Source organism: Chelonoidis abingdonii, chromosome 2 (genome assembly GCF_003597395.2).
Source record: "Chelonoidis abingdonii isolate Lonesome George chromosome 2, CheloAbing_2.0, whole genome shotgun sequence".
Classification (NCBI taxonomy): domain Eukaryota; kingdom Metazoa; phylum Chordata; order Testudines; family Testudinidae; genus Chelonoidis; species Chelonoidis abingdonii.
In genome coordinates, this window is record NC_133770.1 from 7,539,317 (window position 1) to 7,566,407 (window position 27,091).

Here is a 27,091-nt window from a genome sequence, read left to right on the forward strand (position 1 = left end):
GCCAGATAGTCCCTTCCTGAGCCTGGCCCTTCAGCGCAGCTCCAGGGCACGCAACCCCATCCACTTACCCTGCCAGACAGAGCTGGTGCAGGGAAAGCAGACTGGGCCATGCTCAAGAGCTATAGTCAGGAGGGGGACCTGTCCAGCAGCGAGTCAGTACTCTCGGGTGCATCTTTCCACTCCTCTCCCAACCCTGGGCCCTGTAGTGCTGCCCTGTTCACTTCCCCTGTGCAGGTGAGGAGCCAGATGGGCAGGGAACTGGGTCCCAGCAGCCAAGACTGCCTGACTGCTGTGTGGAGTGGAAGGTTTCCTCAATTTCCACATGGCTAGTACTCCCCACCCCCTGTGGCACTGGGTACCCCACCCCTGGCACCTTTGAGTACAGGGTACTCCTCCCCCATAAGGGTGTTCAGAAAAAAGTCCATTATTTTTGAAATACAAGGTTGACAACCCTAGCTGTAGTCCGTGAGCAATCATGGCAGTTGCTATGATCTCCTTCTGCTCCTCTGACCTGCCTACTATTTCTCAGCTCCTGGGGAGTGTCAGAGGTCCGTGGTCCATGCAGTGAACCCGTAGAAGTTGTGTACTGGGGTTCATAGAATATCAGAGTTGGAAGGGACCTTAGGAGGTCATCTAGTCCAACCCCCTGCTCAGAGCAGGACCAACCCCCAACTAAATCATCCCAGCCAGGGCTTTGTCAAGCCTCATCTTAAAAACCTCTAAGGAAGGAGATTCACCTCTCTAGGTAACACATTCCAGTGCTTCACCACCCTCCTAGTGAAAGTTTTTTCCTAATATCCAACCTAAACCTCCCCTACTGCAACTTGAGACCATTGCTCCTTGTTCTGTCATCAGGTACCACTGAGAACAGTCTAGATCCATCCTCTTTGGAACCCCCTTTCAGATAGTTGAAAGCAGCTGTCAAATCCCACCTCATTCTTCTCTTCTGCAGACTAAAAAATCCCAGTTCCCTCAGCCTCTCCTCATAAGTCATGTGCTCCAGACCCCTAATCATTTTTGTTGCCCTCCGCTGGACTCTTTCCAGGTTTTCCACATCCTTCTTGTAGTGTGAGGCCCAAAACTGGACATGGTACTACAGATACGCCTCACCAATGCCAAATAGAGGGGAACGATCAGCCTGAGAGGATTTCACCCAGTAACTCCATAACTAGACATTTCAGATTCCGTTGTTGCCTGCTTAGCTCCATGCAAAGCGAGAGAGAAGCTGCCAACTCGGACTGGTTGTGCTTCCCCCACATACTCTGCTTTGGTTTCAACACCAGTGACACATCTGACTAAGCGCCATATAGTCCTGCTGATTTACTGCTCTTGACCCTCTTCCCCCTATCCCCGAGATCTATAACTTCCTCATTAGACTCCTAGGGCCCAGGATTCTGCCCCTTTTAAGACCATTGGAGTTTTTGTCAGTGGGCCCAGGATTTCACTCATGCATTGAAGGGGATAGAAGTAGCTCAGTTATCATAATTTTGTCCCCTAGAGTTATTTTTTGAAGGAAGCCTGTTCAAATAATACAAATGCTCCTGCAGAAAACATTTGGGTTTTTCAACACTTTTTTTTTTCTTTTGGTCAGATCAAAATAAACATGTGGCCTTTGTGGCTTCCCTCCTCTCCCCCATTTCTGGTGGTGTTGGGGAGGACAAATCTGAAAACCGAACATCTCTCTGGGGTTTGATGCATCACACTTAAAAAGAAAGTGCTTTTGACACTGCAGAAAATGTTCTTTGTATGTATAAATACCTTCTTTCTGTGTCTGTCTTTCTATGCATCCGATGAAGTGAGTTTTAGCCCACGAAAGCTTATGCTCAAATAAATTTGTTAGTCTCTAAGGTGCCATGAGTGCTCCTGTTCTTTTTGCAGATACAGACTAACACGGCTGCTACTCTGAAACCAGAAAATACTGCCCACTCTTGGGACTAGCTCTAGGCAATGCTAACCTTCGTAGCATTTCTCTCCTAGATTTACCAAACTTGATAGGTCAAGATCATGAAAAGTGTTGCCAACCTGACCTTTAATTCTCCTTAACTATTACTAGGTCCATAATAGTACTTACCTGATCCTTCTGAGGTCACATGACTTCAGCACTTTTACTGTCGCACTTTTATATTAACGTAAAGCCCTGGCAGCCTTAGTCATGGAGCAGGACCCCACTGTGTTAGTTGCTGTACAAACACAGATCAAAAAGACAGTCCCTGTCCCAAAGAGTTTATAATTTAAGACAAGAGACAAAGCATGGATACGGACAAATGGGGGAGCACAAGGAAACAGTGAGACCATGCTGATCAGCAGAGTAGATAGTGGTCTCAGCTTCGCTGCTGTCATGTTTTTTGTAGGCCTTTCTGTCCCTACAACCTCCCCCTCTGTTAGAACAAACTCCAAGAGGGGAACCTTCAAAGGGCTTTCAATCTCCTGTAACCCCTTTGGGGTTTAGAGAGCAGGGCCCCTTTAAAACTTTTTCCTAAGGGGAGAGGGGGAGCAGTGAGAGAATGGAGGTAAACTCCAGGAGGTGGCTCTGGAGCTCCAGAGAGAGAAGGGCTGCAGCCCACAGACCCTTGCAAAGGAAGCAGCAGAGAACCTGCCTGAAGCCTGGGAAGGACTGGGCAGCCGATCGGGGCCACCCCAGGACAGGAGCCAGGAGGAGCACTGGGCCAGGGAGGAATCGCCCGAGAAGGACAGGCCGTAGCTGGACCCAGTATCACGGCTGCCCAGAACTGCGTGGGGCTGTGAGTGCTGGGGCTTGTGACTGCACTGGGAACAAGGACGGAGGCTGTGGCTAGTTAAGTGGGAAGTGGTCGCTCTGTGTGGCTTTGCAGAGAGTGGCAGAAGAGGGCACCCCAGGGGTTTGCTGGGGAGAGTTCACTGGGACCAAAGACGACCAGGAGTACCCAAGACTCAGCACTGGACTGGAACTGTGTTCAGGACTCCTGAACTCTGTGGAGATACGTTGCTCGGTGTCTGCTCTTCCAGACTGTGTTCCCACTGGGCCCCTGGGGCCTTGATTTGGATGCAGCCCTGTTTTACTGCCCCCCCTATATTTCCCCTTGTTGTTTTTTCTCCTCTCATACCTCTGTAAAGAAATATCTCCCTTTGTTACATCCATTGTACTTTTCCAGTGGGTGGGTGTGTTCACTCTGGGGGGTTTGGAACGATGCCCCTGGGGTGGAAGGGATTTCTCCTGCTGCATTCCTGCCCGTGCCTTCTCTGGGCCAAAGCTGCCTGCAGAGCAGACTCATTTTAGCCACAAGAGCACTAAAGTTACACTCCTATTGGAGACTCCTTTTATAACTACAGTAAAAACTGATTCAAATAGATGACAAAGCAAAATCCTTTGCCTGTTCCCTTCTTGCCAACCAGGACTGCCTTGGATTTTCTTTCATTTTCTCTCTTTTTATTTTCAGTGTTCACCTTTACTGTGTTCCCATCCGCTTCCCTGGCGTTAAATCCATTGTACACTAAGCAGGCTGGATAAAAATCTGATTTTTGTTATTTATATTGGGTTTTTTTATAAAATGCTTTTTCCTCAAAAAGCATATCTAAAGATAGATACATTATAGCTCATATATCTCATCATGGAATAGGGATGATAAATTGTAATTCTGTAGTATGAGACAATATATTCATGTAATATTTTAGGAAAAGTTTTGTAAATGAGTTCCAATAGTTCATGGATTAGGGACTCAATTTATGGGGTTCCACAGGCTTCTGTATCGATTATTTAGGTTAATCTTTCTATCTACTCAGTGGGACTCAGTGCTCAGTCTAGAAGATCCCGTCAGAGATGCTTAGTTTTGCAGTTCTCAAACTGTGGATTTGTGTCTCCAGTGATAACATGCTAGTTAACAGAAAAAATGTTTTTAAATAAACTAATATATAGAGGTGAAAAATAACAGACCTCAACCCTATTGTCCCTCTGCAAACTTGTGTACGCAGAGTCAATCCCTTACCTCTCTTAAAGTGCAAAGTTTCAAAAAGTTCAATGAATTGAAGATTGCTGGGGGCAGGATAGATCTGAGCAAGGAGAAAAAAATCTGGAAATGTATGTGAGAAGCGAGGGACACTTGCTTGTTTTGTTCAAATATTATGTTTGCTGTTGAAGAAAAAATCCAGACCACTTAATGACAGCATGGCAAGAAAATCCTCCAAATATTAATGATTAACCTGTTGAACTGGAGATAGTTCATCGCTCAATGACTTCATAAATATCTGGTTCAATTACATTTGGTAAATTAAATAACCAAATAATAATTCATTTTCTGATAAATAATCTGAAAAGTTTTCAAAATAAATCCTTGTTTAAAAATGTATCATGTATACCTTCTAAAAATGAAACCTATGTCTATCTCTGAGTTGTAAAGAACATATATTAAGATTATAACAACCAACAAGAATGCATTTTTATGTAGAAAGTCATGATTAAATCGAGTCTTCCTGACTAGTGATTTAAATCAAATCCACCCCGACACTAACCGAATATGCTGTGTGAAAGTCTGGTGTGAAGAGCTTGCTTCAGAGTGTCTGTTGGCCAAAATAAGGCTTGGGCCTATTTTTTCCTCATGAGATGAAACATCTCTGTTGGGATTCTAGTCTGAATGCAGACACTGCAGCATATTACAATGCTGGGATGTGGCTTATCACAGTTGCATGGACTAGAAACGTGGCTTAATGTTTAAGGAAGAAAGAACAATAGACCAAATCGGAGCCTTTCCCAAGACTCCTGGAATTGGCTTTCTGGACCAGTCTTAAATACATATGTGGAAAACTCAGAACATGTGGTGACTAGAAAAGACCATCTCAGAACTCATTACTAGAAAGTTCCGTTATGGTGCAGCTGTGGTCACCCCATCTCAAAAAAGAGATATTGGAATTGGAAAAGGTTCAGAAAAGGGCAACAAAAATTATGAGGGGTATGGAATGGCTTCCATATGAGAAGAGATTAATAAGATTGGGACTTGTCTCTTTTGCAAGCTGAAAACTAATGGGAGGGGGGGAATATAATAGAGGTCTATAAAATCATGACTGGTGTGGAGAAAGTAGATAAGGAAGTGTTGTTTACTCATTATAACAGAAGAACTAGGGGGTCACCAAATTAAATTAATAGGCAGCAGATTTAAAACAAAAAAAGGAAGTATTTTTTGCATACAATGCACAGACAGTTTATGGAACTCTTTGTCAGAGGATGTTGTGAAGGCCAAGACTATAACAGAGTTCAAAAAAGAATTAGATAAGTTCATGGAGGATAGGTCCAGCAATGGCGATTAGCCAAGATAGGCAAGAATGGTGTCCCTAGTCACTGTTTGCTAGAAGCTGGGAGTGGGCGATAGGGGATGGATCACTTGATGATTCCCTGTTCTGTTCATTCCCTCTGGGAAACCTGGCATTGGCCACTGTTGGCAGACAGGATATTGGGCTGATGGACCTTTTGGTCTGACCCAGTGTGGCTGTTCTTATGGTTCAAACGTGTATCCATCCAATCACTCGTGGTACTTGTAGGGCTGCTTTAAGTCCCTTAATAACCAGACTTTTCTGAAATGCTGATCTTGAGATTTTGATGTCACCCATCGCTATGTTACCCAAGATACTGCATTGTGGCGTTCAGCTCCACTAGAAATGTTGTACGAGCCTGAGCAGCCTGAATATTGGCCTCAAAATGCCTTGATTCCACAGCACCACAAGTGCAAAACCAGCTTGGTTTTCCAAAGTGCACCACTGTGTTTGAGAACGTTTTGGAGGGTTGCCAACATGGTGTTTAAAAAAATAAGGAACTGTTTTCTTAGCATCCCTGCCCCACCCATTCTCCCAATAGTATTACGAATAATAAAAAGCAGGACTTGCCTACATTCACCAGGGATATTTCTTGCTGCTTTTTGCAGCACTCAGCAACTCCCGATTGTGTTGTACAGAGATGGAGGGGCTCCTGTCTTTCCTGCATGGATGCTAAAGATTTCATGGACCTGAAAATTAAGGTCAGCCCCAATGTTCTTATGAAAACTTTATCTCCCTTGACATTTGATGGCATGTTTGCAGCCGCCTCTGGAGAGAAGCGTGCCAGAGATGAAATGATGGAGCCCCATGGTAAATTGTTGGGATGAAAAGCACCAAAAGTATCTAGAAGAGGAATCAGTCTGTAACCCAACCCTTTGCTCTGAGGCAACTTGTTCATACAACTTTACATATAGATATGCAGGTGCTGTAATAAAAGCAACTGGGAAAAACTAAGGCATGAACAAAACCATGTCAAGTATGTTGTGCCCTGTTTGGGATAGGGAGCATCCTCTTTTGTGTCTGTACAGTGTCTTGCCCAGTGGGAAACTGATCATTGACTAAGAAAAAATAACCTCTAGGTTAGGTTGCAGTAGTGCCTGAATGGTGCTCTAGGGACATCCCAAACACAGAAGGGCTCAGTTCCTGCCTTGGAAACTGTAGAGTCTAAAAAGCAAAGGCAGCATGGGGGGAAGGCATTCCTAAGTTCAGAGATCTTAGGCATGTGCTTTCCAATACCCTTATTAGGGGTATCTTCGCTGCAGAGTTAGCTTGGATATGGTGCTGTGCTCCCTTGTGTGTTGCTAGGACTTCTGGGGGCACATCTTTAGTCCTGCAGCAAGCTGAACGACTCTCGTATTCTTTCTTTCCCAGGGAATTGTGGGAGAACTTGTTGGTCCATTTAGGCCCCCAGGGGAATTGTGGGAAGGCACTGAGGGACTGTCAGCACTTAAGTGACTTAGCCTGCATCCTCACTGCAGAGTCAGTGGGTTACTGAGCTGAGTGAAAGAAAAACCTAGGCTCTAACCCAGTATCTCCTGCTGGAAATTAATAGTCATGTTAAAGGTTCCATTACCGTCTCATTTGCAATGTATTTCGTAAACTGGCCATGATCTAACCCACTCTTCTGTAGGAGGCATTGAGTCATGCCTAACATCTAAGGGACTTTTCCATCAATGGTCATTCTGATGAAATAAGTGAGTGTAGGGCATAGGACTGCAAGTTAGAATTGGGTTCTACTCCCACTTGGGTTGAGCCTTTGACCAGTCCAAAAATAAGTGGTCAAATATTTTAAAGCACTAACTTATTAGAAGAGTAACAAAAAAGAAGACTGGCCTCCAATAGGCTTAGCCTTAGATACTTGGGTTTTTTATTTTGTTGTTACACATAAATTCCTTAACTGAGTTCACTGAGGAAAAATATGAAACAACATTTTAGAAAATGAAAGAATGGCACCATGAAGCCATGGAAAAGGGAGGCTGCCATCTTTGTCACACCATTCTTGCTTTAATATTTGACAGTATTTGATTGTGGTGACACTGAATTTTATTTTACCGGACAATTGGCTGGTTTACCAAGCCAAATTCCCAGCTCTTACACTGGACAAGTCAACTAACCTGTGGTGTGTGTTCATTCCTATCCTCCAATGGATATTATACTTTCTCATTTCTTAAAGACGTGCCTAGGTCCGTGCATTTTGTGGGGTGCTTATTTGGCAGCTCTATTATGCCTTGGATAGGCCTTGTTACCACAGATAATCCATCCACTCAGCTGGGATTAAAGGTGGCTCCCTTCTAATGGAAGTTTGGTTTGTGTGCGATGAGTTTGGAGTGGGAAAATCTTGGATCTGGCTTTCACATGTCACTTATCACCGGGCTACCTGGTGGAGCTTAGATCTTGGTGGGGCCATGGAGACAATTACTCCGTTACCTAGAGCAGTGTTTCTCGACCTTTTTGATACCAGAGACTGGCTCGCCACCTTCCTGAACTGTTTCAGGGAGTAGCAGCAGCCCATGGATGAATCATTGAGAAACACTTACCTAGAAGACATTTTCCAAGCCCCCCCTGTTCTGAAACTGGATGTGACGCATGCTGGCAGGGCAGTGTGTTGGAAGCTTGTCCTATTGCTGTCCTGTAGATTAGCAGAGGGCTTCATTTCCGAAGGCAGCCTGTTTGACTCCTCTGCCAGTGCTAAATCCACACAGCTTTTAAAGCTAGAGATTATGGTTAATGCAAACTAAGAAGTTAACTTGTACATAATGTCAGATCTACACAGAACTTGGCAGCTTTGCTTTTCAAAGTGTCTTGATCCAGGGGTGCCAAAGATTGGTGTGTGCATAGGCGCAGTATGAAGAGTGGGAGCAGACTTTTCCAGAGTGGGCAGATTGTACCTATGTTGTTTTACATGGAGAAAACAACTGAGTCTTGTGAAACTGCTCTCCGGGGGGCCCTGTGACTACTGGTAAAGTTCAGTCCTCACACTCTATTGCACTGCTGCAGTTTTTTCATTCAGTTCCTCACATGAGCGCACACAGTGACCTGTGCTTGCCCTTGCCTCATGTGGGTTATTTAAAGCCTGCAGCCCTGAATCAGCATCAACCTTGTTCAATAGGTGACAGATTTTTACCTCTCCTTAGTGCTATCAGATTCTGGGTGTATAGACACGCTATCTATTCAAAGAACTGTCTGGGTAAAGAGCTTGAGTCAACAGAGCAGGGAAATCAAGGAGAAAATTCTGCCCTTACTCCACTATGCCTCATTAGATCATGTGATATAGCAAGCTTATATGTCATGGATGTTGTATCAAACGCTATTTTAAAAGTCTGAGTGCTTGATTACGTAATAAGTGACGTTGACCGATGACTGTAATTTTGAGTACTGGAGCTAGTAGGCAGCCTTCCAGTGAAAGCAAAAACCAATCACAAAAGCTTTTAGCAAGGCAGTGTGTGGCGTAGGGGTTGAGAGAGAACTGGATTAGAGAAGTCCTTCATCCTGTCTCTAGTGGCCTGACTCTGATGGTTCAGAAGAAAGCATTCCTAATGCACGCTGCCTGCATCAGGAGTGAGTAGGTGATTAGGAATGTGGGAAGGAGCCCAGGGTGGGAATTTTGTGAAGAGCAAAGCTGGTGAAAGGGTGACGTTTCAGCGAAACACTCCCCCCCCTCCCCCCTCCCCAAAAAAACCAAAAAAACAAAAACCCTAACATTTCTATCAATTTCAAAATGTCAGATTTCAGCCTGATCTAACTTTGTTCTCTGTGGATGTAATAGATCTCTGACTGCTTGCTTCAGCCATACCAAATTAGAAGGCAAAATAAGCTGTCATGCACCAGCTAGCTTGCATGCTAAGCCTGATTAAGGAAAACCCTTCTTCCTACAGCTAGGGAACATGTTTAAGTGCTTATGATTCAGTGATCAGGTTGCAAGCTTGGGATTTTGGAGCGCTGGGTTCAAAGCCCTACTCTGCCAAAGATTTCTTGTGAGCTTGGCCAAGTCAGTTAAGACTAGATTTTCAAAGGCATCTAAAGATAATGGTGGATGCCTAGTGAGATTTTTTTTTCAGTTGCATTTAGCTGGGAACAGAACCCATTTAGGTGCTTTTGAAAATTTTCCCTAGATCAGGGGTTGGCAACCTTTCAGAAGTGGTGTGCCAAGTCTTCATTTATTCACTCTAATTTAAGGTTTCACGTGCCAGTCATACATTTTAAGATTTTTAGAAGGTCTCTTTCTGTAAGTCCATAATATATAACTAAACTGTTGTATGTAAAGTAAATAAGATTTTTAAAATGTTTAAGAAGATTCGTTTAAAACTAAATTAAAATGCAGATCCCCCGGACTGGTGGCCAGGACCCAGGCAGTGTGAATGCCACCTTCAGCACGCATGCCACAGGTTGCCTACCCCTGCCCTAGATGCCTATAGCATCGTTAGGTTCCTACTACCTTTGGATATCCATCTCTGTTTCTCTGTGCCTCATTTGCCAGCCTGTAAAGTAGGAATGATATTTCCTTAGTTCGAGGTGTTGCATTTATCCTCGCATTAAATGGTAAGGTGCCCCAAACCCAATATTGTGGGGGGGCATGCAGGATTGTAAGAGATCTGAGTGAGGAGAAATTTCATCTTCATGTCCACAGGCAGTGGGATAAATGCACCTAAAACCAAAATTGTTTAGACACCTACAGTCTTCTTGCTGTCTTTGACTTTTTTTCACTTCTGCTTTATGATTCATTATCCCCTGCACTTGTGCAGTCTGGAACTTAGAAGGTGAGTGGGGTTAAGATGCCTGTCTTGTCTTGATTTTTATTGTGATCTGCGGGCATTTCCTGTCCCAGTGTTCTTGCAAAAACGAGCCTTTTAAGTCATGCACACTGTTCCAATGTTACGGAATTTCATAACCCTGTAAGTTAGGGAAGTTTAAGTGCCCACGGCTATCACAGAGAGCCTCAGAAAAAGTCTTGTTTATAGTCTTAGTTACAGTGGCACGTTTTCTGTTAGCGGGATCTCCAAACCATATTCACCCTGCCCTTGATTTTCTTCACTGCTTGGGTTCTTTCCACCGTGGCTCTCCGTGACGCTAGCTAGCTGCACTTGGGTTAGTATTTTTCTCCTTTTAAAGAGGAAGCGATAGGAGTTTGTTGGTTGGCCTGTGAACGCAAGCAATATTACTCAATGACTTCCGTTCTGTGCAGCAGTGTGGGCCGATGGATTGCCCTGGCTGTCCAGTTACGACTTTCTGCTCCCTTGGGGTGGATGTGGTCAGAGCAGCTGTTATGGTGGGTAGCTTGGTGGCAGCATACAACATATTTTGCTGCCACTGGAGGCGAGTTGAGGCTCGCTGGCACAATGCTAATGGTGGAGGAAGTTTGAACTAACCCTGTCCTCACCGTACAACCTTTGGGCATAAAGGGGCTTCCTTCAGGAAAGCGAGTCCAGCTCTTGGGGCATTGATTCAGTGTTAGAAAAGCTCAAGGACTTTTTCTGAAAGCTCTGATGCTTGCTGAAGTCTTGCAAGGATGCAGCATGGTCCGTTGACAAAAGCAGTGGTCTGAGAATTAGTGTTTGGAGGAGGGAAACTGGGCTCTGTTCCCAGCTCTGCCTCTGACCTTGCGGTGTGACCTTGGGCAAGTCACTTCGTCTCTCTGTCCCTCTAGTTCCCATCCCACTTTTCTCTCTGTTCTTTTGGACTGGGCGCGTCTCTCGCTGTGTGTGCAGCACCAAGCACCAGGAGGGCCCAGTTTGGGGGCCTGGAGGCCATACTGTGGTGTAGGGTTCTTTATAGTGAACGGCCTTAATTCTGTTTGCATCTAGGACATGTGTGCCACTGAAGCAGCAGAGTCACTCCTACGATCAGAAGAAACCTTCTCTGCATGTCTCGCGCGTATCAATACCATCGTTCTCGAGCCCCTGCTCCAGGCGGGTAAGCCCCCAGAAGAGAATGTAGCCATCTGTTTATGAATCTCTGCTTCTCGGCATCTGATTGATGCAGTCCTTAGGCTTCAGTGGTAACTGAGGCAGGCGTATTGGAAGATGTTCTAACCTGGGGAAATGGAATCTAAATCTAGTTCAGATTAATTGGAACTCTAAAGCTACGTCTACGCTACACACCACCAAAAGCGGTGTGTAGCGATGTGTAGCTCCCCCCGGCACAGTGAAGAAACAAGCTGCGTCCATCCTGTGATATGTAGATACATCTGTCAGCGAAAAGTTCAGGTGAGGTAGGCAGCAGGGAAAGGCACCTTTCCCCACAGAGGGGGAAGGGCACAAGCAGCTGAGAGATGGCAGAACACGACATGGCTAAAATAGCAATGTAAATGGGGAAGGGGAGGCTTGGGTAAGTAGGGAGCCATGTAGGGCCTGTATTCAGGAGCATAACCACATTCTTCAAGTGTGTCTGTGCTCTGCTTGCCTAAGCTGTGCCTTGCTGTCTACACTGCTACGTAACCCCATGCAAAGGGTGCTATCCTAGTACATACTCTACAAGGTTGCATGTGACCTCTCGTCCAAGACATTGGCTTGGATCATTGATAGCTGTTTCCTTATAGTAAATCCAGATTCCTGCTGGTGTGAGAAGAGAGTCAGACCCATAACAGATCTAAACTGGTGCTACTTTCCATTCAGGTCCTTGGTGTTGAAAACCAAGCACCCAATCTTGTATCCACTTGCAAGCTTGTTTTAGCATGAAGGAGTGAAGTTTGAATGGTTCTCACTCCCTTGCCTAGTCCCCTAAGCTGCTGTGCTCCTCCTGCCTTTTCCCCTTGATAGTGATGACCACCCAGCTCTTAGCAAATAGAACTTGTGGAGCCAGATCCTCAGCTGGTGTATGTTGGTGCTGCTCCATTGACTTCAATGGAGCAACACCAATACACACCAGCTGAGTATGTGATCCGCACAGCTTCTTAAGGTAGAGGGTGTCCACACATGCTAGCCATCAGCTCTTCTCTCTGTAGAATGTCTCAGATTTATGTGTGTATCCATTGAGGAAATACAATACCAAAGTGATGCACTGCACCATGTGTCTCCCAGGAGACTACTTGGGCCTCATCACCAAGTCCTGCCTTGAGTGCAGGGGACTAGAAGACATCTCGAGGTCCCTTCCAGTCCTGCACTTCTATCATTCTGTGACTTTGTAGTGTCATCTCGTCTTGGTCTCTTTCAAAGAGCCTCATGAGCAGAAAGGAAAGGATAACTTGAAACTGTTGCTGCTTTTGAACGACCGCTTCCACGCTCTCTGGGACCTGACCGAGGAAAACCACCGGACGCTGAAAGAGAAGTTCAGCATCTCCCCGTCGCTCTGCCTCCAAGACCTCTACATCCTGTGGAAGGGAGACCTGTTTCTCAGTATCTATATCCAGTAAGTACAAAGACACTATAATGTTGATTACTGAAGCAAACCTATTAGAGGATCAGGATGAAATCTTTGTCTATCTCAGTGGTTCTCAAGCTGTGGGTCTGGACCCCAAAGTGGGTCAGGGGCCCATATGAATGAGGTCGCCAGGGATGACTTAGACTTGCTGGGGCCCGGGGCTTCAGCTCTGGGCAGTAGGGCTCAGGTTACAGGCCCCTACCTGAGGCTGAAGCTTTTGGACTTCAGCTTTGGCTCCCTCGCCTGGAGCGGTGGGGCTCGGGCTTTGGCCTCTCCACTTGGGGCAGTGGGGCTCAGGCGGGCTCAAGCTTCAGTCCCACCTTCTGGGGTCATATAGTAATCTGTGTTGTCAAAAGGGGGTCACGGTGCAGCAAAGTTTGAGAACCCTGGTATCTAGTTGGTACCCTTTCCCTACCTGTGGCTGTGATTTGTTTTTTTTCTCTGAAGAGGTATAAGATGGAGACTGGTGCATGCTGATATTTAGAAGCTTTACAGGAGTGGAGGGTGGGGATATAAGCCATGACTGAGTTATATGCAACCCGAGTTTGTGCTGTGATCAGGATGGGAGGACTTGTGTCTAGATCGGGGTGGATGCAAGGAAGCAAGCAGACCTCACTGGGACACAGAGTGGAAAAAGTAACGTGTCGCAGTCATTCGACTCTATTAAAGCAGAACCGCCAAGGAGACTGCTCCTGTGCAGGAGTGTTTTCAGGATTGGGCTCTGGTGTGCTATAAACCCCATTAAAATCTGGGATAACCAGCAGCTTATCGTTGCTCTGCCGTTCATTAGAAACGCAATCATCCCAAACTCGGGATGCTGGATATCACACCTTGCTCTCAGTGTAGGCCGGCCTCCGCGTGGGTGTCGGGTCCCGTGCTAGCAGATCGGATTGCCTACACACCCTAGTCCTGATCCTGCAATGTCACATGCTTAATATGCAGGGTGATCTGACTCTGCTGGTGTATACTGCTGTGTTAATGGTGGCGGGGGGGAGAGACATCTATACCAAAGCCATCTCTCTCTTATGCTTCTAGGGAGAAGCAACGTGTGGGTGGTGAGGCAGGGGGGTTACAAATAATATAACAACCTGCCCCCAGCAGAACACCTGGTGGTTTTAAGGAATTAGACAAAATGGAGCAGAACACATGCTGACATTGGGCTGTCTGCTTCTGGTGGTGAGACCATGTCTACTGGGTTTAGTCTAGCAGACCAGGTTCTGTGCCTTAGTAGAAGCCCATAGGGTTAAATCACCGGTCTTGGGTTCAGTCCCTGCAGACTAACCCTCCAGGGCTGCTGTTGCCTAAGCAAAGTGGATCTTAAGGTACTTTCCTGGTAATCAGCCTAGTGGAGAATGTTCCCCATTGATGATCTCCCAAGCAAAGTTATACAAGGCATTGGAGAGCATTCTGTAGGGAACATGCATGGAGGGAATAGTCTATGGGCTTAGTCTCCATCTCTGACACCCTGGGCAAAAAAGGTAACAGACATGATAGGGTTTCAAACAAACCACAAGAGTCTCCCAGTGCCTCTTAAACCTGGTAGCTACCACTTGACCCACATATGGCCTCTCTTTCTCTTTACCTACAGATACTTCGTCACCTTTGCAAACTGCGTTGTAGTCCAGGGCTTTGACCAGGCGGCAAAGAATAAAAGGTTAGTGGCTTCAGACCCTCCAGTGTCCTGTTCAGCCTGAGGGAATAACCCTGTCTTCATGATGGAAAGCTAAAGGAGTGAGGCTTCAAGCAGGTCCTAGAGTCCCCTGTCTTGTGGGAGCTGGCCCTGCTACAGTGATATGCTGGCCAGAAAGTGCCTCATTACTCTAGAAATCCAGCGAGTGTGGTAACGGGATGGCACTGAGTCATCTCTACTTCCTGGCTGGGTTGCAAACTTACAATGCAGGCTGCTTCCAGCTTCAGTGGAGGCCACAATGCCAGGTTACACCCTAACCACTAGGCTAAAAGTTATATGGGGAGGTACCATCACCTCCTTCACTGACTTTGAATCTGGCCCTTTAAAAATGCCAGGAAACAAAGGCTTTGGGTCAAACCACTTCTTTAAATCAAGCAGGGGCGTGTGTGTGTTGGGTTGAACTGCTGAAATGTCTCCGCTTTTTTGGATTTGAACCCAAACCCCTCTTGGAACTGCTGCTGAACCGAAAAATCGGTGATTTGCTCCGCTCTAATAGTGACTGAACTGAGTGTTTAGATCCTTGGCAGGAAGGCGAGCAAAATGGGACCAGAATGTGCTGCTTAGTGTGTCACAGCATGTAAACCAAAGAGTGCAGCTACTTTTTAAGGTATGTCTACACTGAAGTCATGAGGTGTGATGGCAGCATGTGTAAACAGGCCTGACCTAGCTCAAGTACTAATGGCAGTGAAGCTGCAGTAGCATTCATTGTAGTGCAGGCTGTACAAGTCTTCCTGGAACCTTGTCCCCCCAGGACCAACCTGTGCAGAAATGCACTGCCACAGCTTCATTGCTCCAATCCCAAAGCTATACGAGCAGCAACCGAACACCGATTTCAGGTTAGGTAGCCTCCTAGAACCAGAGCCGCTGCTGCTCTCTCTCACTATCTTGATGGATTCTGAGATGGTCCGTAACTCAAAGTGAGGAGGGATCCCATGTGATTTGCTCTCCTAGCTCCTTCCAGCAGATCTTGCTGGGAAACAATGAGGGGAGAGAGTCACTGAGGTAGAGAGAGGCAAGCACTGAAAAGGTCAAAGACCTCGGGATCCGGCAGAAGCTCCATTTCAGCTCCACGGAATCACATCTTGTGCAATTTTTCAGGTGTGTAGTGGAGACAGACCATGCAAACTGCCATTTGAATAGAACATTCAAAAGCCTGCTCATAATTAGGCACGAGTAACCACTGCAGAATTGCAAAATAGCTCAGGTAAAGAGCAGATAAAATCAGAGTTGCTGGAGGATTTGCCCTGTTAGAAGTGTTCAGAGAAGCATTTAATTTCCAGTCAGAACTGGAAGGCCTGGAAATTTGCACATACCATACACAACGTTTTCTCTGCTATTTGAAAGATTTTTGTAGACTTGCCAAAGAGAATAGCAGAGCTGCTGGCTGTGCTGTCAGCTTGCTCCTTCTAGATCAGTGGCTTTCAACCTAAGATTTCCAAAGGGCTCCACACCACCATTTGAAATTTTTAGAGGTTCTCAAATGAAAAAGGTTGAAAACCACTGGCCTAGATGCTGCAAAAGTAACTATCCTCTTCCCTTAATTCCTGATCAGTTTCACTCAGTGAGTTACTACGTGTAACAGATCTGTAGTCGAATGACTGCATTTCAACACTGAATGGCTTTGGTTGGTAGCCAGCACATAATGATATTAAAATAAAGATAGAGTTGGGGGTGAGGGCTGTGTGCATTAGTGGTAGGGGAGGGAACCTCACATGTTTAAGGTAAATATTCAAACTTTGCAGTTTTCGTCCAAATTTGGGTCTGTAAAATTGGGCCAGGAACTTCATTACAGTAACTTTTCTTGCACTGTTTGTTGCCGGTTCTTACCGTAACGAGTCCTATGGAAAAGGATATTGAACAGACAAGACAGTAGTTTGGGGCTTTTATCTGAATCGGTCCACTAGTATGTTGTGTCTAGTGTGTCAGTCCAGCAGTGTGACTGTAACACCATATTCCTTATGTGTACTTCACAAAAAGGGTGAGTGGTTTTTGCCAAGGTCACATAGCAGGCCAGTGGCAGGTGTGGAATCGAGCTCTGGTATACAGTCTCCCAGTCCAATGACTGCCCCACTAGACCACACTTCTGCATTGGCCATAGTTACTGACATCACTGCCTGGGAGTCACCTGTGCCCTGTCAGCAAAGTTGCTGCGTAGCATGGGTGTGACTGAATGTTCGTCTGGCTGAGCAGATGGGCGGTTATGAAAAGCTGCCTCATTAAGAGAAGCAGGTTAGACACTACTAAGCGTGGAGACACGTGCCCGGTAATGAACTGGTGTCTTGTTGACTGAAAACCTTGCAGTGAATTCTGGAAGACACACAAGACAGCACTGAAGCAATTCCTTGCAGACTTCACTTCTGAGACATCCATTCCGGTGGCCCTGCATACAGTACTCCATAAACCTCTCCGGGATCACGTGCAGCAATATGCCCTCATCCTTACCAGGCTCAGCGAGGCCATTGGCAAGGTAACTAGACTATTCATACTGGTATTTGACAAGCAGTCTCGGTATTCCATGCACAGAGCTCTGGAGTATTGTGATACTGTAACCACCATATGCTGTAAGGAAAATGTGTGTAACAGGCAGGCGGTGGTAGAGGGCAGCGTTGGTGCAGATTCCTTCCTCTAAAGACTCTAAAAACACTTCTCTGTAAAATCATTAGGCATTGCCGAAACTTTCTGCCAGCTCTAGTTGCAAATAGTTTGTTCACCAAAAAATGCTCTCTTGGTCGACCTGAATCAAAAAAAATCAGTGTTTTGGAAGTGTCCAAATGAAACACTTTTTTTGACCTGACTTGAAGTTATTTGACTTTCCTATGCACCAAAAAATCTCAATTTCATTTTTGGTTTGACCTGATGTGAAGCTTTTGTTTTGTTTTGGAATTGCCCATGTATAGAAAAATCCACTATTTGCCCATCTTAAGTGGCAACATAATGCAGGCCACCCATAATATAGCCAGGTATACAGAGGGGAAGTAACTGGCCCAGGTTCACCCAGTAAGCAGAGGAATAGATCTCAAAGGCTTGAAGCTGTAATATGCTCTAAGCATTAACCAGTGGCTCTCAAACTTTTTACTGGTGACCCCTTTCACATATCAAGCCTCTGACTGCGACTCCCACTTATAAATTAAAAACTTTTTTATATATTTAACACCATTATAAATGCTGGAGGCAAAGCGGGATTTGAGGTGGAGGTTGACAGCTTGCGACCCCCTATGTAATAACCTTGCAACCCCCCCGACCTCCAGTTTGAGAAACCCTGCATTAGACAATAGAATGACAGATTCCAAGATCAAAAGGGATGTCTGTGACTACTTGTATAATACAGGGCAGAGAACTCCCCCAAAATAATTCCTAGATCAGAGCTTTTAATAAATCAGTAGTTCACACACTAGTAATGAGGGCCAGCACAATTAATTCAGATCTGCCATGTCTCTCCTACAGCTGTGATGTAGGAAGAGATGGAGATCTGGTACAAGTCTAGCTGAAACATTCCTAAAAGCGCATTCTCCTTTTGACAGTGCCCTGACCAAGAACTCGTCACCAGTGTGGCCAAGCAATATGCCAAACTGCAGTCTTTCATTAGCCAAGTCCTGGATGAAGCCTGCCTGACCAAAGCCCTGTGGAAGTCCTTGGGAAACAAACTCACGGTGAGTCAGAAACACCACCTCGGTGGCCCTCCGGTCTGCGGTCCTTCATAGTCATGCTGATGGCCCAGGACAAGAGATTCCAGAGCATGCATTGTACTGGGAACTAGACAGGTCCTCATGGATCCACTTTACCAAAGGGCTGGCCATTCCAATGCCTCCCCCGTGGCTCTGGAGAGCCATACAGCGGGCCCCAGATCTTGTATTCTTAGTTTAGGTTCCATAATGGGTTCATTCACAGAGGCTGTTCAACATCCCCTTTACCAAAGAATGGTGACCCCTAAAATATTCAGGGGTCAGTGTGTCTTAATTGACTAGCCAAATTTCTAAGCCCCCCTCAAATGCTACAAAACCCTTACTCCTGCCTCAGACCACCACACAACTGCCTTGATCAGATCCCCAAACACTCCCTTTTCAGTCTGTACAAATCCCCACTGCCCTCCCGCCCTAGGAGGCCTGTGTTCTGCCTATCTGGGGGTGGTACTGTAACCTCTGAGCAGGGGCCCTGCTGCCTGCTATTCCTTCAGCATCCTTTCTCCTTAAGGTGCAAGTAATAGTGGCCAAGCTCCTGTTGGTGTCTTGAAGCCTACAAAATATACATTGCCTCCCTAATCCTCTACCTGGGGGTGACCAACCATCCTGGTCCCCCACTCTGGGGCTTGCAGGGGTCTGTCTCATGTTCCTTTACCTGGGAGCAGCATCCGGCTCTGGCTGTAACTCTCCTTCCATGGCACTTCCAGCAAGTGCTTGTCCCCACCAGAAGTGAGAGAACATTTATCCAAACACCAACTGCAGTGTCTTCCGTTTTTTGTTCCAAAAGTGGGCAAGAGTTCAGTAGGCTTCCTACATGATCTGCTTCCTTCCATCCCTCTCTTCCTGGGGAGGGAAAGTTCAGTATTACTCCCCCATTCCAGTCATCTTTAGGGGTGTGTGACTGACTGGTTCAGATGTGACTAAAAGCTTACTTGAACCAGGCCCCATTCAAGCGTATGGAACCCAAATGTTCTTGGGGACAGAAACAGATGTAGACTCAATGAAGACTTATCTAGGTCTCCCGCTTCCAGGGTGCGGCCTTGGAGGGTTCCAAAGGTTCTCTATCACTGGAAACCTTGCGTGGTTGAAGCTCTAGTTTGAGGAAACTCTTCTGTTTGGCTTCTTCTGTCCTCATAGCTCTCTGACGTTGGCAGTCAGCTAGTCTCTCCGAGGTGATCAGAGTGAGATGCACTGTACCCATTCCTACAGGTGCTTCTCTTTGGGAGTTCATTAGTTCTTTCTCCATCACATACTTCCTTGGTTTTCTTGGCAGGAGTGGCTCTGTGTTCCTGAGCGCAGGCTGCTGGAAGACAGCAAAAACCTTCCGATCTTCGCCAGCGTGGGCCGAACCAATCGGGTTCTGCTCTTTGATGACATCCTAGTGCTGATTCAGGTGAGTCGGTCCTGGGAGAAGGATAAAGAGCTAACATCGTCATCGTGAAAGGCTCAGTCCTGCTGAAAGTGACACCACTTCGGTTCAAATACCATAGCGGAGTCTGGCTGTAGCTTGAAATGCTCCAGCTCAGATCCATGTATGTTTTTGACTTTCAATGGAGATTAAGAGAAGAAAGCTGGATAGGGAGGAAGAAGAAGAGGCCTAGTGTAATTTTCTTTCCTAGAACACTTGTGCCATCGTAACAGATCCATGCTACTTAATATCCATGGTTGGAAGTGTACTTAGCTTTTTTTTTTTTCTTTTTTTTTTTTCCTCTGTATATGAGAGAGGTCCTTGAACTGAAGAGATTAAGCTAAAGCCTCAATCTGCCAATACTTACGCACATGGTTACATGCTTGCAGGACTGAATAGACTCTGGATGGGAAGAAAGGTTTGGAAAATTATAAGTAATAAAGCATGGAACAGAGTTGTAGCCACAACTACTGCACCTTTCAAAGGCATTTCCTTTCTCTGCATCCCTTGCTGCCACCCCTACCCCACATCAGTGCAGGGAGCAATGTTGGCTCAGTTTGGAATCGTATTGGGATGGGCCGTATGGGATGCATGCACTGCTGTCAAATGCTACTAGAGCTGTGTGAATAACGGTTGTTTTAGGTTGCTGGCAATTCTGGAATGGAAAAAATATTGGGCTGAGTGAAACATTTTGTTTGAATTTTGAGGAATTTAAGGAATTTTGAATTCTTAAAATGTGAAGAAAATGTCAAAACGGTCCATTTAAAACTGGGAAATCAAAACATTTCGGTTTAGAAGGTATCACAACAAAATATTTAGACTTTTGGAATCTTTTTTGTTGTTTTGACACACATAATTTGGTGACACTGACTCATTCTCAAAGTTTTGGAGTTACCAAATCTGCCTTGCTTCTCCCTCCGCCCTCCCCAAATTTAGCCAAAAAATGTCATCCAGCTCTACACGCAAATGTCTGTTCCCTGGATCACCTGACCAGTGCTAATATCTGGGTATGTAATATCTGCTCTTCTCAAACTGCTCATCTTTCTGTCTGCTTCTTTAGGGGAACAACTGCCAGAGTTTTGATCTGAAGCTTGTGTGGGTCGATGGATCCGGCACTGAAAAGCCAGACACAGAGAAGTAAGTGAAATACTTTGCTTTGAAAACAGGTTCAACTCCACATATTTCAAATCATTCACTTTGGGATCAGTCTCCTTCCCCTTACTGGTGGTAGGGTGACCAGATCGCAAGAGTGACAGGACATATTGAGCAAGCGGGGGCGAGGGAAGAGACAGACACAGGTGCAGAGCCCCGACCAGAGCCAGAGCACACTGGTCCATCTGCCCCTGTGCTACCAGCATGCCCCTTGCTGTTGGGGGTGGGCCCATGCTGCGCCACACAACTCCCTTGCCCAGCATCCCTTGGATCCACAATGCCCAGAGACCCCTATAACCCTTCCACCACAAATGCACAGTGCTGTGCGCATACACCCTGCCCAGCGCCCTCCTGCCCATAGCCCCACCACAGCTGCCCAGCACCCCACATGGAACCCCTCACTCGCTATTTTCCCACTACACAAAGATTTCCCCTCCCTCCCAGTGCCCTTCCCCACAGCCCCACCACCACAACTACACAGTGCCCCACACAGACCCGCACTGCCCAGTGCCCTCCACACCCTCACTTCCCAGAAACCCCCACATACCTCCCAGACACTCACTCCATCACACCCTGGCCGCACTCACCAGCCCTGCTGAGAGGTCCCTGGCTCCTAGGGTGAGAGAGGCAAGGGGAGTCTCCAGACTCTGTACATGCTGCACCCACCACAAGCATGAGCTCCGTGCCTCCCATTGTCCAGGAAAAGCACCAATGGGAGCTGCTGGAGACATGGCATGGGACTTGCAGGCGCTGGCAACACACAGAACCCCTCCCACCCAAAGAGCCAGAGGGACCTGCCAGGGGGCAAGGTGGGGAGTCCCGGAGGTGCTTACCTGGGGCAGCTCTTGTCCTGGGAAGCATCTGGCTGTTTGGTCCCTTTGGCTCCTAGGGACATGGGGTGGGGTGGGTGGGTGGAGGGTTCTCTGCCTGCTCCCGACACTTGCAAGCCCCACCCCTGCAGCACGCAGCGCTCCTGCCGCCAGGCAGGTGCCAGGGGCTGCCCCAGCAGTGGCAAGTGGTGGTGCTGTGGCTGCAGTCCGGACGGTCCCGAATATCGGGACAAAGGGCATCCTGACCGATGTAAGGTCGGGACGCAGGACAAGTCCCCTAAAATTGGGACATCTGGTCACCCTAATTGGTGGCTGCATGAGGAGGAGCTAGCTATGGGCTATTCATGATCCTATCTTAGACCCTTCTCAGGAAGTTCAGATGTGTACTGCTGGTTTTACTGATAGTTTGAGAATCATCAATAATAAAATGTTAGTGACCGATTTAAGGAGTTCAATCTCATTAGTTTCTCGGAAGACAAAACTCAGATATAGGGTGTAAGTACCATCCTGGGGGGAAAATACCAGGCATTTAAAGAGCTCTTCAAAGTGGTGGAGAGAGGTATAGTAGGAACTTATGGGTGGAAACAGAAACCAGACAAATTTACATTAAAGACAAGGAACAAACTTCTAACCATGAGGGTGATTTAACCACTGGAACATGCTACCAAGGGAAGTGATGGTCCAAAGACATCAAGAGATGGAGAATCCAAGACTGGTGGCTTTTTGTGGAAGACATTTTTTAACCAAACCTAAGTTATTGGGCTCAATCCAGGGGTAAGCAACTGGAGCTCTCTGGCCTGTGTTATGACCATCTAGTCTGACCTCCTGAATAATGACCCCTTCTGGTCTTAAAAATCTTTGAATCCAAGTGGCAATTACTTGGCTGGCTCAGTCTCTGGAATATGTTCATAGAGTTGAAGGCCAGAAGGGTCTATCAGATCATCCTCTGACCTCCTGTCTGTCACAGGCCACCAATGTGCCCAGCATCTCCGCACCAAACCCAACAACCCAGGGATCATAGGTCACAGGAGACTGGATTGTCATCTGCCACCAGCAGAGAATAGGAGGGACCAAGGCGCACCAGTGCCCAAGGCCCCCTGCAATAGCGGAGTTGAGTGAGATGCTCAGATAATCCTGCCAAGTGATTTGCACCCACATGCTGCAAAGAGGGGCAAAAAGCCCTGCCAAGATCATTGCCAATCTGACCTGGGGGACCGTTCTTTCCCACCCCATGCATGGCGTTCAGTTACTCCCTGAGGATATGAGCAAGAACCAGCCAGCCAAGCACTGGAGAAAGAATGCTCAGTGCCACGCCAGAGCCCTGGCCCACCCTGTCCAGTGTCTCATCTCCAGCTGTGGCCATTCCTGATCCTTCAGAGGAAGGAGATAAACCTCCCAGAATACACTGGGGGGAGGAAGAGTGAGAAATCCCTTCCTGACCCCTGCGGGTGGCTGGCTGATGCCCTGAACCGTGAGTTTTTGGGCACATAAACCAGAAGTTGAGGACAAAGTAGTCAGAAAAGGGCAGTAAAGTCTTGCTCTGCACTGCCTGTAGAGAGAGCTCTCGCCTTTCCCCACCTCCCTAATATTGCCTTTCCGCTTAGCAGGCATGTGCTCCATATCGTCACACCAGAAGAAGCATTCTTCCTCTCTGCCAAAGAGCTACAGAGGAAGGTGAGTTGAAGTGACAGCAGTGTTCTGTAGATTCATTGTGTGCAATACCAGGGTCGTCCTGGCTGTTGGAATAAGGAGAAGACATCAAAGCTTTAAATGCTAAAAACTGCATTTATGTTTTGATGCAAAACACTCCGGTGCCACCTTTTGTTCATAGGCTGATTCTTGGGATGTCCAGTCCTTGCTCACGTTCTGATTAGAAGTATAAGGTGGGATGCTCCACTGTGGTTATTGGATGTTATGCTAAAAGGCCTTTGGCTTGAAACCTGAGCTCCCAGATGAGTAAATGGCAGGAATTTCCTAGTGTGGTAGCAGTGATCCAACATGATTATGTGGTGGTGGGTAGATAAATGAGTAATATTGGACTCTGCTGGTGGCCGCCTGCCTGTTTCCCTGGAACTTAGCTTGTCAGGAGCCATTTGTTCTTTCCTTCTCCTGTTCCCACCTCCTGCCTGAATCCTCTGGTCCCTTTGTGCCCCTAGGCAGTCTGGCAATGGAAGCTGAATCAAGCCGTGCGCCAGGCACTGAATGGGAAGAGAGATTTCCCCTTGTGGGGTGAGGCCGGGGAGGGAAGCGAGCCTCCTTTCCATCGCTGCTTCAAGTACGTCTTCCGAGCAGAGGGTAGATTCAAGAACGCCGCGTACGAAGGTGAATGGTACTGGGGGAAACCACATGGCAAGTAAGGACCTCAGCTTGTGTTTCCAATTCTGTGTGTAAACTTTGAGGCCACCTATCACTCTCAGGGAGTGAGGCTGGCTGGGACCAGGCAGGCAATATGACCGCCTCCCTCCGTCTGGCTTTGCCAGTGTCAGTCCTGTTGTGTGACCCTTCTTGAGCCTCTTCACTAGGTACCGCTAGTATTGGCTTGTGCTGTAAACTGCCGGGTACTAAGCTAGGGATGTGGCTAAGGGCTGTTGAAAGCATCACATGGAGTCGCACTTGAACATGGTCATGGATATAAAGACACATGTCTGACAAAGCCTTGAATGCTCGCCAGACCTGAACTCCATCAGCAAACAAGTCCTCTGGGTAACAAGAAAATATTACATGTGCTGGCCGGACCTGGCCCGCCCTGGCTGAATGGGTCAGTAGAATTGATGTCCTCTCCACTCACAAGCCCTTTTTGTGACGAGCCCCAAATACTGTCCTAGTTTTGTGTCTACACATCGTAGGTCTGACCCTTCTAACAATTCATAGATTCCCTTGTCTGACTGCACAATGACACAAGCCGTGAAACTTGCACCAGAAAACGGGGACTATATTGCCAATGATCGTAGAATGGGGTGGACTAAGTGAGGTGCTGGGAGATTCATTGGTAAAACGGCCACCTGGGTATTACTGAATCATCCCTGATAGAGAACTTATCCCTAGGTTAATGAGTCACTTTTGGAAGAGCAAATGGTTTTCCCTTGGATTGCACCAAATGGGAGATTTGTGTTAGTAGCACCCACAGCTTCTAAATGAGATCAGGACCCTAGTGTGTTACTTACACACGGTAAAACACTGTCCTTCCCCAGTGTGCTTTTCGTCTAGCCAGATGAGACACAGGTGGGAGGAAGGGAAGTAGTATCCTGGTGTTACCGAGGAGTCGCTTTGGCACAGACACTGAGGGTATGTTTGCATTGCAGTTTGAAAACCCGTGGCTGACCCATGCCAGCTGACTCAGGCAAAGGGGCTGTTTAACTGCAGTGTAGGGATTTGGACTCAGGGTGGAGTCCAGGCTCTAGGACCCTCCCACCTAGCAAGGGGCTGGAACCCAGAATCCCTGTCTGTCTTTGTGTGTTGGTTTTTATACTTGGGTTGTCAGCTCTTTGGGGCAGGGGCTGTCTTTGTTTGTATAACACCTAGCACTCTGGGGGTCCTGGTTCATGACTGGGACCCTAGGAGCTGTACAGCCTCAAAGCACTTTACAAAGGAGGTCAGTACCATTACTCCCATTTTACAGATGGGAAAACTGAGGCACGAGGCAGTGCAGTGACTTGTCTAAGGTCAATCTACAGGCTAGTAGCAGAGCCAGGAATAGAACCCAGCTTTCCTAGGTCCTAGTCCTGGGCTCAGTAGTAATCTACTGTGGGCAGTTAATTTGTAGGGCAGAAAAATCTCAAAGGGTTTTGCGTATGCTTTAGGGGTTGGGTATGTTGGCCAGACCCTGAAGTCTTGTGAACCACTTGTAAGGGGAATGTACCCTCCTGGGAGTCATTGAGTGAATCTGGCTCCATAGCCAGTACTTGGAGCTTGTTGAAACTCTTTTTTTACTTGTCCAAATTTTGATGCGAAAAATTTTGCAAAAAAACTTTTTTTCAATATTTGGCGATGTTCGGTGGTTTTTGATCCAATTAGTGTGGACAAGTTTCTGAAAAAAAATCTATCTTTATAAATACGCTGTCAAAACCTTTCTTTTCTACCCAGTGCTAGTTCTACCTTTGGGCGCAAAAAGTTGAAATAACAGAATACCAGCTTTGTCACAACTGCCTCATTCTGAGGGTCAAATTCGCACCAGTCAGAAGACACAATCACTTCATTTTATTTGACCATCTCCATGACCTGTCTCTCTCTGCTTGGAATAGAACTATATGAATTGTCAAAGCTGAACGAACCAATGGCTATGCAAAATGCCTCAATTAATATAAATCCCCCCATTAATTCCTTAACTCTGCTCCAGAGTGCGCAGACTTGGCGTATGTATTCACTGCACACACAAAAAAGGGTGCTCTTAACTTGGGTTAAAATAGCAGTGAAGACACGGCAAATCTGCTTTTAACTTGGGTTAGCAGCTCAAGTTAGTCTATAGGGCAGCCTGCGGTCGACCTCCGCTGCTAACCAGAGTTAAGAACGTGTGGTTTTTTTTTTTTTTTTTTTTTAAATGCAGTGTAGACATACCTGGTATCGTTATCCATGCCCATGAGCACAATCAATCACCTCTGGGGTCTAGGACACTCCCTCCATGCAATTATACTATGGGGTTGGGCTGGAGGACTTCCTGACCTTAGTTGAGGAGTGGACTCTGCTAGAAGCATGGGTATTAAAAACTCTTAATGCTCTAGCATACTAAGAGAAACTGCAACTGTTCTTGATCCGCTTCTTATTATACTTGCTTTGAATTGCAGGGGGACACTGAAGTGGCCTGATGGCCGAAACCATGTTGGGGATTTCAAAGAGGGCCTGGAACATGGGTAAGTTTTTATAAAGCTGGCTTCCCTTGCTTATAAACACAAGTGTAGGGGACTGGCTGTTAAAGGGTCCGCGGAAGTGGAACTCTAAAGCATGAGTTTTCTCGCCCAGTCTCTCTAGAGAAACGTGGCGTTATGAGAATAAGAGTCTACTACAGCTGCCAGCTAATGGGAGCTACTGCTTGATCCAAACAATAGTGATTCATGCTTAGCGCAGACAGTCCTGGGTTGGACCCCCAGCTGTCAGAGCACCCACATGGAGTGTGTTGCCTCATAAACAGGATGACACGTGTTATTGCTCAAATAGTTACAGCTGGGGGTGGGCATCCATCACTTCCTCTCTCGCCTATGAAGTGGAGTAATGGGAGATGATCTGGACCAAGTTCATCCCTGGGGTTAATCCACTGAAACCTAGAGAGATGGATTTGACCCTGTGTGTGTAGATCTGGGGTGGGCAAACTTTTTGGCCCGAGGGCCCCATCTGTGTGGGGAAATTGTATGCAGGGCTGTGAATGTAGGACTGGGGCAGGGGGTTGAGGTGTGGGAAGGGGTGTGTGGTGTGCAGGAAGGGTCTCAGGGCAAGGGCTTGGGGGGGCAGGAGGGCTGCAGAGTACAGGAGGGGGTTGGGGTGCTGGCTCCAGCTTGACGCTGCTTACCTCGAGTGGCTCCGGGGTGGCAGCAGCATGCAGTGGGGCTAAGGCAGGCTCCCAGAAGTGATCAGCATGTCCGGCAGTGGCTCCTGGGGGTGGGGTGGGGCAGGTGGCTCATCTGTGCACGGCCATTGCCTGCGGGTACCACCCTCGAAGTTCCCATTGGCCACAGTTCCTTGTTCCTGGCCAGTGGGAGCTGCG

General features: G+C 46.9%; 1 protein-coding gene across 4 annotated transcripts in view; it reads left to right on the plus strand.

Annotated features, from left to right (window-relative positions):
- Positions 1–27,091, plus strand: part of ALS2CL (ALS2 C-terminal like) — a 66,659-nt gene that overhangs the window by 14,675 nt on the left and 24,893 nt on the right. For 2 of the 4 annotated variants that reach the window (XM_032778905.1, XM_032778907.2), the window contains exons 2-11: positions 11,082–11,190; positions 12,432–12,624; positions 14,225–14,290; positions 16,628–16,793; positions 17,848–17,976; positions 19,280–19,399; positions 20,475–20,551; positions 23,001–23,070; positions 23,553–23,749; positions 26,178–26,243. In XM_032778905.1, coding sequence (XP_032634796.1) covers positions 11,082–11,190; positions 12,432–12,624; positions 14,225–14,290; positions 16,628–16,793; positions 17,848–17,976; positions 19,280–19,399; positions 20,475–20,551; positions 23,001–23,070; positions 23,553–23,749; positions 26,178–26,243 — 1,193 coding nt within the window. The remainder of the gene's footprint in view (positions 1–11,081; positions 11,191–12,431; positions 12,625–14,224; positions 14,291–16,627; positions 16,794–17,847; positions 17,977–19,279; positions 19,400–20,474; positions 20,552–23,000; positions 23,071–23,552; positions 23,750–26,177; positions 26,244–27,091) is intronic. The other 2 variants (XM_032778906.1, XM_075062158.1) reach the window with 1 other exon arrangement.